At 43.6% G+C, this 18538-nt stretch overlaps 1 protein-coding gene across 6 annotated transcripts in view; it reads right to left on the bottom strand.

Moving 5' to 3' along the window:
- The window catches only part of TYK2 (tyrosine kinase 2), a 53618-nt gene that overhangs the window by 12159 nt on the left and 22921 nt on the right, over window positions 1-18538 (bottom strand). For all 6 annotated transcript variants that reach the window (XR_014559315.1, XR_014559316.1, XR_014559317.1 and 3 more), the window contains exons 7-18: window positions 17206-17394; window positions 15222-15379; window positions 15004-15121; window positions 13169-13361; window positions 10116-10222; window positions 9276-9452; window positions 8163-8250; window positions 7610-7737; window positions 6362-6497; window positions 3946-4097; window positions 1871-2021; window positions 977-1074 (exon numbers count right to left, since the gene is read on the bottom strand). Coding sequence is in view for 3 of the 6 variants with exons in the window: in XM_083718440.1 (XP_083574566.1) it covers window positions 977-1074; window positions 1871-2021; window positions 3946-4097; window positions 6362-6497; window positions 7610-7737; window positions 8163-8250; window positions 9276-9452; window positions 10116-10222; window positions 13169-13361; window positions 15004-15121; window positions 15222-15379; window positions 17206-17394 (1695 nt within the window). In the remaining 3 variants the exon portion in view is untranslated. The remainder of the gene's footprint in view (window positions 1-976; window positions 1075-1870; window positions 2022-3945; window positions 4098-6361; window positions 6498-7609; window positions 7738-8162; window positions 8251-9275; window positions 9453-10115; window positions 10223-13168; window positions 13362-15003; window positions 15122-15221; window positions 15380-17205; window positions 17395-18538) is intronic.

Here is an 18538-nt window from a genome sequence, read left to right as displayed (position 1 = left end):
AGAAAGTAACAGCCACACAATTTGTGAGTTAAATTCTACATTTTCCTTGTGAAAAGTGTGTTGGGAATCAACATTTTTTCCCTTTAGATTTTTTTTTTCTACAACTGAAACGGATCATTCATTTATTTAAAATATACCGTATTTTTCGTTCTATAGGACGCACATTTTCCCCTCCAAAAATTAAGGGGAAATGTGTGTGTGTCCTATAGAGCGAATGCAGGCTGCGCCGCTAAGCCCAAAGCCAGAACAGGAAGACGGAGCACTGCGGAGCGCTCCGTCTCGCTGCTCTAGCTTGGGGATGGCTGCACGCACAGCCTCTCCAGGGCGGCGGGGTGCCTTCACCCCGCTGTCCTGCAGAAGCTAGCAAGGCTGTTCCCAAGCCAGAACAGCGAGACGGAGGGCTCCGTCTCGCTGCTCTAGCTTGGGGACGGCTGTGCGCACAGTCTCTCCAGGGCAGCGGGGCGCTGCGCTCCAAAGGCTTCAGGGCAGCGCTTCCCCCCACCGCCAGCCCCACAAGCTCTGGTGAATGTACCTTGAATGCACCTTGTTTTAGAGGGGGAGAACAAGAAACAATTTTTTCCCCTGTTCTCCCCCTCCTATAATCCGGTGCGTCCTATGGTCCGGTGCGTCCAATGGAGCGAAAAATACGGTACATTTATTAACTATTTTTCAGTTTACAAAAATACATGCATTGTATTATTATTTATTGAATTTATATACCGCTCTATAACCAGAGGTCTCACATACAACCCTATGTCACAGAGGAGGCTTTGTGTTAACTTTTCCCTGACAACTAGTTTTGTTTGCAAAGATCTATTTCTTGAAGGCTGGAGAAGAGCCAACACTTGCTGTTGGAAATGGTACAACCAGGAACAGATAAATCACAAAGGGCACTGTTCATCTGTTTCAGCTCTTACTTGGTGAGAACTGAAGTAAAGAAATTAGTGATAATGCTTCACTAACAAAGGTGAATTACCTCACCCAGATCTCGAATCTTCTTTAGATAGCGCTTCTGAAAGACAGTAGGGTCAGGTACAGGGAATTCAGTGTACACAGAGCTGATGTCAAGGAGGTCTGAAAAAATAAGAGGAAGGAGCTGAAAAACACCAGGCAAGATGTACACTGACCAGTGGAAGGAAACAAATGCACTGGATCATCTTAGATATATTTGAGAAGAGCTAGATTTTGGTTCTGTCTAAAAAATTTTTGTTCCCCATTTAAGCAAACTATCAGCTTCCTAGGTTATCTTTGCCCTGGTTCACACATTATAATAAGCCAAGCCAAACCAAATCATGGCTTGTGCCTATGGGCAACCAGAGAGATTATAGCCACTTTGCTCCGCCTGTCTCTCTGCTGCTGTGCTGAGCCAAGCCATAGTTTAGCTTAATGCATCATCCAGACCATGAGCCATAAACTGCAGGACAAACATGGGTTACTTACAGCTCATGGTTAGTCTGGAGAGAACTGAACTACGAGCCCAGGTTTGGACAACACACAATGCGAAGCAATAGCTTAGCTCAGAACAGCATCAAAATGATTTGGGAGGAGCAAAATGTCTGCAGTCTGCTGTCCTGGAACCCATAGACATAGCTGTCAACGTTTCCCTTTTTTTAAGGGAAATTCCCTTATTCCGAATAGGATTCCTCATAAGAAAAGGGAAAAGTTGACAGCTATGCCCATAGAGCCATGGTGTGCCTTTGCATGACAAGAAACCATTGTAGGTTTCCTCATGCTGCCTTACACCATACTTGTATAGTACAATCACCATGATTTTGCACTCCATTTAACTTTTACATTTTCTTTTTTTGAGTTTTACATCTTGCTCCGAATTCAGTATTTTATTCTGTAGTTTGTGTTAATAAATCCTTACTATGTGGCTGCAGTTGTGTAAGGTCTCGTAAGATGGTCCGAAAGGAAGGCCGTTCCTCAGGAGAATAGTTCAGGCACTGACTGATTAAGGTAGCAAGTTCTTTGAAAGATGGTTCTGGAAGGCGATGTTTCTTCTCATAAAAACGTTCTTTCTGCAAAAAGGAGCACATTTATGAATTAAAGGAGTCTGTTGCAAAGCAACACCAGGCTTACAAGTTGAAAATGCTTGCATTTCTGGGTCATACAGATATGTCTAAATTGGGACATGTGAACCTAAGGCTCAAAAGAGCATAGCTGCGTTCCATTAACTTGCTTGCTTTTTTCCAATACTTTATTGTTTATTTGTATGACATGTAAGTGTAAATAAATAAAACGAGCATATAATACCAAACCAGAAAAAATACGAAGCAAAAAACCCTCACATAAATACTATCATGATAACAAAAACTACAGACAAGAATATAGGCGCTATATTCTCCTACGAAAAAGAAAAACCATTAACTTGCTTTCTATGGCCATGAAAATTGCTCTAAGCACACTAGTCCTCTATAATTTTCCATTATTCTAGCTCCTGACCAACCAATCCCCCCCAGCATGTTATGGAAAATAATAATAAAAAGCCACACAACTCCCAACTAAATTTACAACCACAAAATAAAATGTAAATTCAGCAATTTTAGACTTCTCTGCCCAATATTACTTAGCATTTATGCAATCCTATAACCACTTACTTGAGAGTAAGTGCCATTAAATTAAATGGGACTAATCTCTGAGCATACATGCACAGGACTGCACAATCAAGAGTGTTATTTGTATGTAAAGCACTTTAATCCTCACAGCAATCTTGTAAGGTATTACTATCGCCCTACTGCTGATTAGGATGGAATAATAGCAGCTTGCCTCAAGCCACTTGGCAAGTTCACAGCTGGAGAACCTCTTAGCTCACAGCTCAGCTATGAGCAAAATAATTCAGTGTGTGCACTTGCTCACAGAATATGCTTCGCTTTTGGGTGTAGAAATCAAGATCTCCCCCCAAGTTACTGTACTTTTCCATGTATTAGACAAGGGTTATTTACTCCAAAATAAAGCAAAAAATGGGGTGGGGTGTCATCTTATACATGGGTAGTGCTGAGGGGTGAGGTCATTGGTTGCATCCGTGAGCAGGATCTAGCGATTGGGTGGGTGAATGGTGTCTGCTGCAAGGGCTGCTTTGTATTGGCTGCAGCTTTGTCAAATGGGTGGGTTATTAGCGGATGTGGCAAGGGCTGCTTTTGATTGGCTGCCGCTTCGGTAATTTGGCTTTCGTCGCTTGCGATTGTTAGCGTCTGCCAGTTGGGTGAGTGATATTCGGTTCGGCAGGACTCAGGTGAATTCTCCCCCCCAAAATCTGAAGAACTCTGGGCAATCCTCCACAAAAAAGCTGAACAACTCTGTCCCACTTCCCCCCATGTTCTTAAATTTGAGCCCCCCCCCAATGTCTTATACATCTTATACATTTCTGTCTTATAGACAGAAAAGTACGGTATGAACCTGTAAGCTGGGCAAGCCAAACCCAACAACAAACTGGCACAACATTCCTATGGAAGAGTTACAGCTCAGATCCTGCCCAGTAGATACATCCCAGAATTTGATGATGCTCTGGAATAGGTTAGCTACTGTCTGCAGGCACCCTGTTCCAAGTCCTGCGGGCAAGATAGAGTAGGTCCTACTGTTTTATAGGATACTTGGAAAACCATTGCTCTCAAACAATATTTGATGTGTTTCGACTATTTTTTTTGCCAAGTAAATAACAAATAGATAACATATATTATGTAAGAGAAGTGAAATTAGGGGAGGGGGGGACCCAGTTAAAAATATAAGGAAGAAGTAAGGAGCCGCAATGAGGTGGAGGGAAGTCACACGTGAAGAAGTATTGATTTACTGGTATTTTGGTTTACATTTGTGTATAAGATAATGTATTTTGAAGAACGAAAGGAGTATGTATACAAATAAGCAATGTAAAAATTCAATAAAGAATATTTAAAAAGATAGAGAAGGTCCTAAAAGAGCAAAAAAGAGTGCAGAGGCAGATGCTACCTCAGAGGGGGTGCGTTCTTTCAGTGGCACATCCGCATCAAAGCATATCTCCAGCAGTGTGGTACCAAAGCTCCACTTGTCAGCTGCTGTACTGAGGTTGTTTACGTCTTTGACACACTCCGGAGCAATCCATGGGATCCTGTCAACTCGCTCTTGCAAGGAGGAAAGTCAAGAGTTAGAAATCCCCCAATGGATAACATATAAGTAAATACAAATATAGTGGTACCTCGGTTCTCAAACGTAATCCATTCCGGAACACCGTTTGATTTCCAAAACATTTGAAAACTGAGGGGCAAAGGGCTGGCTGCAAGTTCAATTGGAAAAATTGAAAAGCAGGCAGCAGAAGCCATTCGACTTCCAAGACACGTTCAAAAATGGTAGCAGTGTGGTGTAGTGGTTAAGAGTGGTTGTCTCGTAATCTGGTGAACCAGGTTCGCGTCTCTACTTCTCCACGTGCAGCTGCTGGGTGACCTTGGGCCAGTCACACTTCTTTGAAGTCTCTCAGCCCCACTCACCTCACAGAGTGTTTGTTGTGGGGGAGGAAGGGAAAGGAGAATGTTAGCCGCTTTGAGACTCCTTAGGGTAGTGATAAAGCGGGATATCAAATCCAAACTCTTCTTCTTCTTCTTCTTCTTCTTCTTCTTCTTCTTCTTCTTCTTAGCAATTACTTCCAGGTTTTCAGTGTTCGAAAACCGAAACGTTCAGCTTCCGAGACGCTTGAAAACTGAGGTTCCACAGTAGCAGGCAATATCTGATATATTTAATGCTAGTCCTAGTTTTGCTGAAGGTATGATAGAAAGGTCACTCAGACACTCACCTAGGCAGTGTTCATGTGGATTGCCATAGGATGTAATGTGCAATGTGAACAATCCACATGAAGGCCTGTACATATAGCCACTTGACTCATGGAATTATTTTTCCTCAGATATGGAGGTGAAAAGTATGAACTACACTTTCACAAGTATGGGATAAGCGGTATGGGATTTCCCCCAATCATTGGTCTGGAAAGAGAGGGGTCGTAGTGCAGCAACCCTTGTGGACCAAAGGTTGGGTAAGTCTGGGCCAGTGCAGGAAGCCTCTGCCTTAGAGGAATCTGCTCCTTCAGTACAGAGCTATTCTTCTCCAGTTAAGAGTCTTAACTAAATGCTTGTTTTGGTTGCTACAAGACACAACTCGGTTACATACTCTCAGTTCTGACAAAGCCAAGCAAACATCTTTTATGGAATTTCTCTGGGATGCCTTTTCCACCTATTAAAGGGGGCTCAGCAGACTATTACCGTACTGACCCGAATATATGCCGCACCCGAATATAAGTCGCACCTTTAAAATTGGAGGGGGGGGGGAGAAATACCCGAATATAAGCTGCTCCATTCCTCACTGCTCCTGGCTGCATACTTGGGAGGGGGAGCCGCACTGCATTGCCGGTGACCTTTCCCCTTCCTCGCTCTCTCCCTTCCCATTCTTGCGGGGAGGATGGGGGACTACGCATGAGCCGGTCACAGCTTTGCCACACTCCTGGAACTGTTTGCCCCATGCTCCTGGCTGCATACTGTAAGGCCGCACTTTAACTTTTCACAGTCGGAATTTGGGGGGAAAGTGAGGCTTATATTCAGGCCAATACGGTACTTAGGACACTTCAAAGGGAGCACCGATAATATCAAGCTGAAGAAGTTGAATAGGCCAATAAATGGAGGGCAGATTCCTCACATATTAGAAACAATGCTGCAAAAAAAAAGTGAATCATGCTGCCACTGACTTTTATGCTGTCTATATTGTTTTTCGTCATGTTTGAGTAACACTGTAAGCCTGCAACTTGCACAGGGGTTGTGTTGCAGGGATTGTGCCTAAAGCCAAAATTGTATATAGTCAAATTCCACTGGGTTCAATGGAAGGTGGGATTCCCAGATTCAATTTTCTCGGAACCCACTTTTTATTTTTTATTTTTTTTAAAAAAATGGCACGAGTAAATCTGAATCAGCACAAGTGAAATGTGTGCAAGTTGTGGGCTTATTGTGTGTCACTGAATGATATACAGTGACTTTGAAGTTTTAGAAATGAAATGAGTAAATGATTAGCAAGAGATGTGGTGTAATACTCGGAAGTGCAGCTGCCCGACACTGGAAGCAGATCACAGGCAGGCAGACATTCCCTTTCTTTAAACAGACACCCACCCACACCTGCACCCACCGACTTCTGAAGAAGCTGGTTTTGGAGATGGGACACGGAGCTGCTGCCAGAGAATGGTGTCAGCCACAATGCTCACTTACAGCAAACTATACACCATGACCTACCTCCTGCGATATGCAAACAGGGACACTGTGTCCAAATTAATTCCCTCTGCTCAACTCCAAAACCATGCACCTCCTGCGAAAGCAAATGTGAAAAGGGAAAAAGCCCTCTGAAGAGGAGGGTCTACCTTCTTGGGAGAGCACAGCAAAGCTGACTCCAGGGTCGCTGAGCTTAATGAAGGGCGTCGAGCCATCTTCCAAACCTTTCCTGGCCAACAGGATGTTCTTGGCACATACGCTGCCATGCACCAGGTTTTTGCCTTCCTGTTTAAATAGATGCAGAAAGGTAGTCTGTGAGAAGCCCTGTCTCTTTAGCATGCCTACTTGCAACTCGGCCGTTGATCCATTGTGCCTCTGTTTCCCCAAGGGGATCACTAAGCAAAAAGCAGAAAGTTAACTGGTTCAGTAGTCAGCTGGGCCTCCTTGCCAAACCTTAGAAGTTCTTTTAAGCAACTGGTCTACTGTCCATGTCTCTGTGCTGCCGCCCCTGCCCTGCCCAAACATCAGGGAAAGCAACCTTGAACTGCAAGTGCTGCTGCCTCTGGCTGATTCAAGCCTGACTTCAAGCCTGAGAATCACAGACTCAAAAGGGGTCAAAAAAGCATGAAACTCTGAATTCTTACTTCAAAGCAGGATCCCCAAAATTGACAAGCCCCAAATGGTTTGAGAATGGATAACCATCTCCTGTTCTGTTATCCTTATTGATCAGGTTGTGGGATTCTAAGATAATCGCTAGTGTACAGTTCTGCCCCTCTTGCTTCTCCCAAGCAAGGTGGTTTCTAATGTCATAGTTTACAAGGTAGGTTTAGATTCATGGTTATGATTCTCCCCAAGAGAACTGAAGTTCTGGGAGGTAAGGGAAGGAACACAGTCTAAGCAACACTCTCATCAAGACGCCACATCCCTGTCAGGGGTAAAGGTAAAGGGACCCCTGACCATTAGGTCCAGTCGTGACCGACTCTGGGGTTGCAGCGCTCATCTCGCTTTATTGGCCGAGGGAGCCGGCATGCAGCTTTCGGGTCATGTGGCCAGCATGACTAAGCTGCTTCTGGCAAACCAGAGCAGAACACGGAAACACCATTTACCTCCCTGCCGGAGCGGTACCTATTTATCTACTTGCACTTTGACATGCTTTCGAACTGCTAGGTTGGCAGGAGCTGGGACCGAGCAATGGGAGCTCACCCTGTCGCGGGGATTCGAACCGCCGACCTTCTGATCAGCAAGTCCTAGGCTCTGTGGTTTAACCCACAGCGCCACCCACGTCCCAGTGTCAGGGGTAAGCCCTGGCAATTGACGTGGTATAAGGTGGTATACACCTATAGTGAAGATCTGACACTTCCAGAAGGTTGGCTCCAAACCCTTCTAAGGAGACTTACCAAGTAACTCAGGGCACTTGCTAACTGTGCAGCAACAGTGAATTTCCAGCCCACCGTTATCCGCCCTTTGTTTTTCCGCAAGAAGACATCCAGGGGCCCATGCTCAATGTACTCTTCCACCATTATATCTGAAAGCAGGAAAAGGAAGAAATGTGATAATCCAAAAACAATATAGGTTTAGTATTGCTGCTTCTCAGCAGTGGGTAACATATTGGCTGAAGAACATGAATGGAAATGGGAAAGGGCTATTTTGGTTGCTCTCACAGATCTAAGACAACCACAAAAGGAAGATGAACCACAGGCTGAAAATGGAAGACATCTGTCTTCCAAAGTAATTTGTCAAGAGATGATTAAACATGGCTAAGTGGGTGACAGTCTGACACTGTTTCCCCAAATACAAAATGAAACACACAGTATTTCTCAAATAATAAAAAACTGCAGGACCGTAAGAATAAAATAGTGAAACATGCAGGGCAGCTGAGAACACAAGACAATTACATCTCAGTGAGCTATACGGGGAGAAGCCATGCAACAGAAAGCAGTTAATACTCACTCTCTAAGCCCCTTACACAAACCCCGTGCACAAAAGCCAAGTGGATGTGGGAGACCTGGCTCATCAGACTTGCTGTTTCAAAGAATGCCTGCAGAGGACAGAAGGGAGGCCATCACATGAGAGTTGTTATCCAAGGAATGTAACTGGGCCACTTCAATCCTAGCACAGGACCAGGATTCCAGCAACTACTGATTTGATTCCCAACCCAATAACAATTCTGCAGCTCTTCCTACCTTTTCCAGTGTCATGCAGTTAATTTCTTATCTGCCATTTTCATTTGCCAGCAAGATAAATAAACTTCATAAACAAACCTTTTCTAAAAAAATAAAGCTAGCTAGAGATCTGTTCTGATTCAAAATGTATCTTGCATTTATTTTTTTGCAATCATACTGCTGTTATTATATTTGTTTTATCAAAAGGAGGTAGCAGTTCTAGAAACAAAAGGGGGGAAATGTAACTAAATAATAAAATAAGTAAAATAAAAACCAGTTGCCACCTGTGGCTCCTAGAAGCTGTCAGCATGCGACAGCAGCCACACTCTCAGAACAGCTTTGACTGGCCAGCTAAACCAGGTGAGGGTAGCTGATGGGTCTCAAACCCTCGGTGAGTTAGGAACTTCTCCTGAATGCAAAGACAGGCTCCGGTGGATTGAGCGAACGAGAGCAATGTGGATCCAACGGTCAAAAAGATGACAGATGGGGCTTGTCCACCTGGGAAGGTAGCACATCTAGGAGCAGGAAAACTCTGATTCTAAAACTCCAGTGACTTGCAGGACATCTTTGGAAGAAGAAAATGCTAAGAAATAAACCCTACTCAAATCCAGAGTGGAGTCCCTAAGACAGTTGGATGGCGCCTTGTACAGCTCCTTCTGGCGACTCCTGCAAACAAGCTGGTGCCAAACGCACTGCTCTGCTCTCCTTTAGTCCACATCAGTGAAGTTGAGAGGGGAGTCTTGTTGTCTGGGCAGCCCAGGACCTGCCCCCACCCCACCGCTCAGGCTTGCACCTTAGGGAGGTAACTATGGTGCTACTAATGCAGCGGTTTGATTTCCTCCCCCGCCCGGAGGCATACTCCATTGTCTCTTGAGATAGACAGCTGCCAATAACAACTCACCAGGACAATGTCCCTGTGGCTAGGGTCAAGCACTTTGAGTACTACATGCATCTCACGATTGTTGTTGTTCTGCTCAGTAGAGTAGTATTCCGTCTCATCATCACCATTAGCTGCACCGCAGACATGCAGCACTCCATCATAAATGTTGGTGCACGTCCCTTGTCCTAGGTGAGATCTCTGAAGGAGATTTAAGACATGGATGTGTTAATCATCATCAGTCTATTTTTATGCCACTTTTCCATCGTTAAAATCATGCTCAAGGCAGCTTACAACATGGAAATATTTACAAACATAACAAAAGTAGTCATAAACAATAAATATAAAACATCAAAATGTACACAACCAAATTGAACAATTTCCAAATTATAAGATCTAAAAATAAAGCTACAAAAATAATATCAACAACAGTAACAACAGAAAGTCACCAAAACCGCCCACCAACCCACGTCCCAGTCCTATAGCCCACATGGTTTCCTGTGAATCTTTCACACCAACTACAGTAGAACTAAAGACAGGATTCATAGCTCTGTTATATAACAGTAAAACCAACTTTCTGTCTTCCAGCAATGCTTGTTAGGCACACAGTGAAGTCAATTTCCACCCCCTGGAAGGCATAAAACTCATACTAGAAGCCATGAGACTAGAGACCTAAGCCACTTGTCCAATAGGTACCTAAGCCTTAGTTTGGCATTACATCAAAATTAGCATACTGCACGGTCAGAATACTTGGGATTAAAGTTCCTTGCACAAAAAGAGAATGCTAGGTCCTTTCCAGGTTGATACACCTTTATTATCCTAATCCTTCATCTCCCACAAAAGTCACAAGACAACAGTGCTGACCTGGGTGATCTCATTCTTTCGGATCTGATGGAAGCTCAGCTGCGTCAAGTTCAGAATTTGTCGGGTGCTGTCCTTCACTTTTCGTGTGATCAGCAGGTCTGAGATCTCTGTAGAAGAGAGATTAGTCCCAAAGATCAGATCTACAAAAGCACACTAAAAAAAAAAAGAACAAAACAGAACAGAACAGAAAAGCAGACCATTTCTAAGAAAGTTATTTCACAACTTTGTTCACAAACAGAAACTTGTATATGGGAGGGTATAATAATCAGTAACTGAAAGATAGAGTAATGAAATGGTATGGTATATGTTTTTAAATTGTTGTTTTGTTTTGTTTAGTTTAGTGTGTTAAGGTTGTGTTTTGTATTGTTTATATATTGTATTGTTTTTTCGTTTTTCCTTTTTTCTTTTCTGCTCTATTTTGTCTTTCTTTTGCCTTTTTTCTTCTTTTTTCTTTTCTTGTAAGTCTTAAAAGTAATAAAGATTATATATATATATATATATATATATATATATATATATGCTTTCGTAGATTTTCACGGGTACAGGAATGCAGGTTTTGGTGTCCTCGGGTGTCTTCCCGTGTAAAATACCAGCAAAACAGGATTACGAAGCTAATCCAAAAGGAAACACCCCCCAAAAACCAAGACACAGAAGAAAACAATGGCATGGCCCTCCTTCCTTATATCAAGGGCACTACAGATAAAATTAGCAAAATCCTCCATAAACACAATATCAAAACAGCCTTTTGCACCAACCAAAAAATAGCCAATATCCTCAGAAACCCCAAGGATAAAATCCAGTTGGAAAACCAAGGGATCTATGAAATACCCTGCAAAGTATGCCCAGCCACGTACATTGGACAAACAAACAGACGAATAAATGCACGTATCGCAGAACACAAGAATGCCGTCAAAAAAGAAGAAAAAACTTCCTCTCTTTTCCAACACATGAAAGAAACAGGACACGAAATTAATTTTGCAGATTCCAAATTGCTCTTTAACACGGAACATCACCACAAGAGAATAATCATGGAAGCCATCGAGATAGAGAAACACCCTCACAACATGAACAAGCGTGACGACACATCCCGCTTGCCAGACATCTGGAAATTAGCCCTCCCCACAAAAACTGACACCAGATCCAGAGGCACACAGAACGCCAACACCAATCAACCACACCAGACCCAAACCCAGACCCTCTCCACAGATGAATTACTGACACCATCCAGTAGCCAGTCCATGGTGGCACCTCCGGATGCTGCACCCCCCTGCAATCCCTACACAGATCTGGCTGACACAAGCCACAAAACCACAGCTCGCCCCTATACACGAAGCCAAGCCAAAGCACAACTAAGTGCAATACAGCCATCTTCTCAGGAAAACTCTTCACAAAGTTCAAGAGGTCAAGACACAAAGACTTTAGCAACTAATCCACACCTAATGACCCACCTAAGTGGTACTCAGGATATCACTCAAGAAATCACTCAAGGTATCTCTCAAGTAATTAAGGAACAAAAGAAGAAAAGGCACACTAGCCTGGGAACTTCCTCTCTGCCCAGAACATTGGAGGCTAGACACCACACCCCCTCTACAGTATTTATAGGAACTCAAACATTGAGATCCCGCTCTGTTCCAGTAACAAGAAGCCGAAAGCACCAGCCTGAAGATGACGAGTGAGACCTCGTCGAAACGTCGCCTAGACACCCCAACTTTTACACGGGAAGACACCCGAGGACACCAAAACCTGCATATATATATATATATATATATATATATATATAAAAAATAATCAGTAACTGCATGCTGCAACCCAAGAGGTTTTAATTTAAGGAATTCCCTAAGTGAGTTTAATCAGCATTCCTTCCTGAATACAGCTTCTTTCTGTCAACATCTTATTGCTAAATTAGCACCTCTTTCAAGACACTGTGTGGAATTTAATGTTCCACTGCAGAAGCACTGCAGCCTGCCAGATCCCCTCTCTTTCACTGCATGCTGTTCTGAGGGGTTCTCCTGCCCCCACCCAGAGCCAATTTCAGGAGGTGGGAAGGGGGAGAGGAAGCCTAATTGCAAAAGCAGAAGCCCTGTGTAATCCTGCTGGTGGGGTTTCTTAAAGCTCGCCCAAACAGAGTGCCCTGGAAGGGATGGTGCTAAAGTGAAGAACCTGAAAAGCTCAGGTGATTCTTGTTCATGAAATAATAGTTCACACAACTAACAGAGAGGTTTTACTTCTGGAAAACAACATGGCAAGAAAGAATAGAGGCTATCCTGGATATGTTCTCACACAGTGGCCTGATTCAGACATAAAAACAAGCCTCGGTTTCCTCTCTATACAGAAAACTGTGGTTTATTAAAACCATAGTTAAGAAACCATGGTATTAAACCACAGGTTAATCCTGGTTTGATATTCCAGTTTCTTCACTAGCTATAGTTTGTACAAACCAGAGTTTCCTGTATTTGTGTGAAATGAGAAAATGCAATTAAAACATATCAACATGAAACCCTGACTAGAAGCTTTAGCTATTCTCCTGTTAGAGCTGGAGAAGAACACAAGCCCAAGGTTTGTGACTGCTAGTTCTTTCAATTACAAATGTTGATTTTATACCTAGATCAGGCAAGCAAAGTATATTGGAGGTCCAAGTTTATTCTTAACCTACAGTAAAAAATGCTGATTAGGGATGCTACTTCCCTTGAGATCCAATAGTACTCTCAGTGTAGATAGTGCTTAATTCTGGTTAAGTACCCAGAAGCCACCATGTTAATGTGGCCACATACTCCTGTTTAAAGTCTTGTCTACATTATCCATGACTGTGGTTTTAAAAAGCTGCAACTTCAGGAGTAATTATGCCTTGGACCAACATCTGAATCCCCTGAACTGCTGGATATTCGGTAAAATGCTAAACGATTACAAGGTCTTGTGGTAAGAAAAAGGCCCTATGCTGTGTAGCAGATTCATTTCTTCTCTTTCTATACTATATTCATGTAGCCAGATTATCTTTGGGAGAATATCACTAGGTCACTGTAAAAGGAACAGTATTTACAATTCTTGGCTTATACCTCCTGGCTTTGGGAGAGACCCCCTGCGGAAAATGAAGGTCTCATTTCCAGATCTCAGAGTACAGCCTTTGAGAGCATTCATCAGTTCTTGGATGCTTGGAAATTCTTGCTCCCAGCCTTCTAGCACAAAGGAATCCCCCTTCTTCTGGATTCGGAACTGTCTGTAGCTTGTGGCATCTTGGCTCTGCAAGGACTGTGGCAAACAAGAAGTATGAGAGAGAGTAAGAGCTGGACACTAGCCTACATGCCCAGCCAGCAGCATTGCTTGAAATATGCAGACTATGGAACACATCTCTCCCCAAATGCCTGTACCACTCACAGGCATTTCAAACTTTACACCCTCCTATTTGTCCCAATGATCAGAAGTCAGCAGACCACAGGGACATGCTTCTTACTCCTTCAATCTTCATGAAAAGCAGGAGCACAGCTGTTTCAGACCAAATCACTTTCTACAAGCACAGCTTCCAGCTGCAAAAGCTGCATCTACCTGATTTCCGGGGATCTCTCCCCTCCACCTCAAGCTATGAACCCACCCCATTCAGCAGGGTCCCTCGACCTTCTGAGGAGCATTTTTTGTAGGCTGCATGGGGAGGAGGCAGTCAAAAAAGTCAGCTACACCTGTTACACGTGATTAACTCTGAATCAAATCCAATCTATTTTTAATCGTTTTCAGTTTGCCTTATATCAAATATAATAATGTACAGATTGCATTATAACAAAGTACTATAATTTGTTAAAAGAACTGCATTAATGATCTTAAGAGTTCATTAAAAGTGCTAACTGAGGTTTGCAAATAACAACTCTGGTGTTTGCCTGAAGTAAGTAAGAATGGTCCCCAAGTGGTGAGCCACGGGTATGTTACAGAGTTTCCCAACAACAACCCCCAAACCCATTTGGAAACAAGTGACTAACATATTTATATTGTGGGAAACTAGTGTCAGCAATCTTAGTTGACTTATTAATGCAACCATAAAGCGTACTCTGTGAATCATTGCAGACTTCACACAAAACCAATCTGAGCAACCATGGCTTACAGCTGCTCATCAGCTTTCATTTTTCATCTGCTCAATTCCACTTTATGGACATACAGCAGACACAAGAACCTCAGTCCTGTTTCCCCAATGGCTTTCCACTATCTTTATTTCTTTGTATGAAATTGGTTGGACAATATACTGCCAGTAGCCTAGCACAGATTGATCACGCTGCTCAGAATCAAGAGCTACGTATTCATACTTGGAAAAGGCTCATTCACAAAGCATCAAGGACAAGGGCTGTATTCAACAAAATAAATGTGCAAGTGAAACAACTTCCCTGCCTCTCCTCTCCCTGCTCTGTACCCAGATCTGCTCTGGAGGATTAAGAGAAAACTCAGAAACTACCCGTATTTTTCGCTCTATAACACGCACCAGACCATAACACGCACATAGTTTTTAGAGGAGGAAAACAAGGGGGAAAATATTCTAAACAAAATAGTGGATATATGATTTTTGTGGTTCATGCTGTGGCCACAGACATGTGATCTGACAGTGAGTTTGGAGTAGCCCAATGCAAAAATCCTGAGGATCCATGTGGCTCCATGCTTTGTAACCACGGAGGAGGGAAGGAAGGGGAACCATGGATCCTCTGCTCACGACTGCAGCAGATCCCCCCCGCCACCCGCAGGCATTCGCTCCATAACACGCACAGACATTTCCCCTTACTTTCTAGGAGGAAAAAAGTGAGTGTTATGGTGCAAAAAATACGGTATTTAAGAGGTGAACAGGGGATGCAGGGGGAAGTTGCTTTACACAACCTATAGAATTAGAACAGACCACAACCACTCCCACAAATCTCACCTGGCCTCTCCTCAGTACCGACAATATCAATCTATTATAATCAAGGACGCTCCAGCGAAGGACGTACAGGCCATCCTCTTGTTCTTCTCGCTTCAGTTTAGCCATAATAAATTCTTCACTAGGAAAAGAAAACATTTTAGATGTGGCCTGTGGAGACCCCTGTCCCAAACCAAGTTCTGAGAAGAAAATGTTGAATGGCTTAAGCAGAGATCACTTACTGCATGGGTCCGTGGATACCATTCTGAATGCTCATTACCAACCGGGGCGGGGCTACTTCATGGCACAGGTAATGGTTAGAGTCAGCTGTCAATCTGAAATAACCATCCACCAGTGAAATCAAGGAGAGGGCAGCTTCGTAGGATGAAAGAGTCAGATCCTAGATAGAAATTTTTTTGAAAGCACAGTCATTAAGCATTAGTGCCGGGCTAAAGGCCCTTGGGAAGCTACAGTGCTTTAAGCCAGTGTTTTCCAGGCTGTTTTTTCCATGTACCACCTGAAAATTGCTGATGGTCATGAAAGACCACTTAATGATTTTACTGCCTGCTGTAGCAATTGCAATGTGCTGTGCTGGGTGCTGGATGGTTTTTAAATTTTATTTCTATTTTCTTCTTCTTCTTATAAATTGCATTCCATAGAATGCACTGACTGGCAAGCAGCTCTCTAGGTTGTCAGACAAGCGTCTCCACCAATCCTTCCTGGATTTGCTGGACACTGAACCTGGGACCTTCTACATGCAAAGAAGGTGCTCTACAACTGAACAGAGCTAATCAACCTACCCAGCTGAACTTGTTGTTTCTAAAAGGGTCTCTAAAAGCTGCAGATCAGTCATACAAGGAAACACTGAACAGACACATCCATCACATGTAAGGGTGGTGGGCCCATTCTGATAACCCGCCCTCAGAAACTGATGCAACCCATTATGTTCCTGAATGCTCTAGGGAATTTTCCATTGGAGAAAGATGGCAATCCTATGAGAGTGCCTTATGCCATAAGGCACTCTGATCTGTGGCATTGGCACTGTTTCAGGTACCACATCATACCTGCTTCACATTTGTAGGAACATGATCTTTTCGTGTGGCAGCACCTATACTTTGGAACTAACTCCGTGCCTATTGCTATTTTGGCATTTGCAAGTTTAGAAAGTTGCTGTGCGTTTTAATCTGGTTTAAACTATGATTGTTTTAACTCTTCAAAAGTATTAAATTATTGCTACTTTTTATTTGTGGTAATTTTTATTGTTTTGTCTTTTTTGTACAGCAGTACCTTGGTTCTTGATTTCAGGCTTGGCTCCTTAAAAATCGGCTCCCAAAAGCCGCAAACCTGGAAGTGAGTGTTCCAGTTTGTGAACGTTTTTCGGAAGTTGAACATCCGACGCAGCTTCCATTGAGTGCCGGAAGCTCCTGCAGCCAACCGGAAGCCGCACCTTGGTTTCTGAGCGGTTCCAGGAGTCGAATGGACTCCCGGAATGGATTAAGTTCGACAACCAAGGTACCATTGTAAATTACTTTGATTTTTTTAAAAAACAATCAAGTAGTGTATAAATTTTGTGAATAAATATACTGTTGTGACACCAGGACATGGGGGAAGCGAACCAAATGTGTGTGTATATCCCTAATGTCTAGCCTAGCAGCCCAGAGTATGCACCTTTGAGATTCCATATGCACAGAATTTGTAGTCTGATCTCATAGTGGTCAACCAGATGTCTATGGGAAGTCCCAAACAGGACACAAGCACAAAGGCACTCTCTACACATGATTTGTATAAAAGCATCATGATATTGCAAGTTTTATTTTTCAATCCCTTTCCTAACAAACCCTAGTAGAGTGGACCCTCAGCTTACCTTACCTTCGGGTAATGCAACTTCCGGGTTGCGAACATGGCAAACCCAGAACTGTATACTTCCGGGTTTAGCCTCGCGCGCATGCGCAGAAGTGCTCTATCGTGCCACGTGCGTGCGCAGAAGCAGCGCCTCATGTTGCAGACTTTTCGGGGTACATACGGATCCCCGGAACAAATTAAGTTTGTATCCGGAGGGTCCACTGTAATGGAATTTGCCTTTCCCACGGCTGCTACACACTGAATTGGCATAATTCAGCTATCTGCTATGACCCGAAGGCCTTGTTCTTGGTCATTCACCAACAGTTCACAGAAGTAATTGTAAAGGAATAAAGGTGAGTAGCAGAGGGACACATTCCCACCTACCAGGCACTTATTGTCTTGACGGTGGATGCTGACTCTGCAGTCTTTGATAACAATGTGTGTGATCTCCTGGAAGTCACAGAAGTGTACCCATTTGGATTCGCGTCGTTCCATTGGCTGGTAAGGCTGCTTGTGGTCTTTAGTCCTGGCCTTCTTTCCCAAATAACCTCTATGGGGATGGCTTTCCAATCTCTACAAAAGAAAGACAGAGCTAAGAGCCCAAGCTCCAGGACTGTCACATCAATATGCACACCAGCACTGCAGCACAGGTAGTTGTGTCTACACTCCAAAGGCAGTTTCAGGGTTGAAAGAGGGAGAAAAACAAATTACCACACTAGCTTTGAGGATTTTACGGCACTAGGTCATGCTATACACACAGTGAACATTTGGCTGATGTCAGGGACTGGCTAGAAGAGGAGTGGTGGAGACTGCCTGCCCAAGAGGCTTCCAGGGAAAGTACAGGAGAGGACAGTTTGGACTCAGGTTTATGGTGGTGGGAAACAGGAACCCCCCCCCCCAGAGGAGGAGGAGGACTGGGAAATACTGGAAGCTGGGAGTCAGGAGGGTGAGGAACAAGAGGAAACACACAGAAGCCCCAGGCCTGAGCAAGGACAGGAATCAGGTCTAATAGAGGCAACATCAGCACCAGCTTACAGCTTGTCCCTTGACAGCCTGTCAGACCCACTGTTCACCTCTAAAACAAGACAATTACTCCACATACAGAACAGAAAACAAGGCAGAAACAAAGAGGGTCCCTTGAGGTCTGAGGCATAGAAAATAGACAAGATGGGAGGAGCTAGCCACTTTGGGCAACAGCTCATGATGCAGGAGCTGTTTCTGTGTTGACACTAATAAAAGAGCTGCTAGCTGAAGTGAGCTGTGTACCTTGTTTCTCTCTGCTATTTGCCAAATGTGCTTGCTGCTGGCTCCCGTGACAGTTGACCAGCATTTTCCAGAAGCTGAATATTTCCCACCCTCTGAATCTTTTTGGCCGCTGTTAAAAGTTCTACTGCTGAGAAGCAGCATGCACATAGCTAGGTGGATAGTTTGGAGAGTGAGGATGTCCAGAATAGCAACCGTGGCATAATACCCATGAAGGAATTCATTTCCCCCACTATTTTATGCTGCTGTTTTTGCTGTAATATAGCTGAGGTGGTATCCAACAGAGTACTTCCACTAGAGCAAGGACTTCTGGCTACACAACAGAACTGTGCAAGGGGAAAACTCAATTGTGCAAGCTGAAATCCTTGCATGGGTGGAAATACTTCATTGGATACCACCCTGAGTTTCTGATTTAGAGATGTTTCTGGCAGGAGGTTCAAGTTCCCAAGAAGCA

The sequence above is a fragment of the Podarcis gaigeae genome, assembly GCF_964106915.1.
Source record: "Podarcis gaigeae genome assembly, chromosome: 17".
Taxonomy (NCBI): Eukaryota; Metazoa; Chordata; class Lepidosauria; order Squamata; family Lacertidae; genus Podarcis; species Podarcis gaigeae.
The sequence above is the reverse complement of the archived record's forward strand: the minus strand, read 5'-3'. Positions and strand labels throughout refer to the sequence as shown.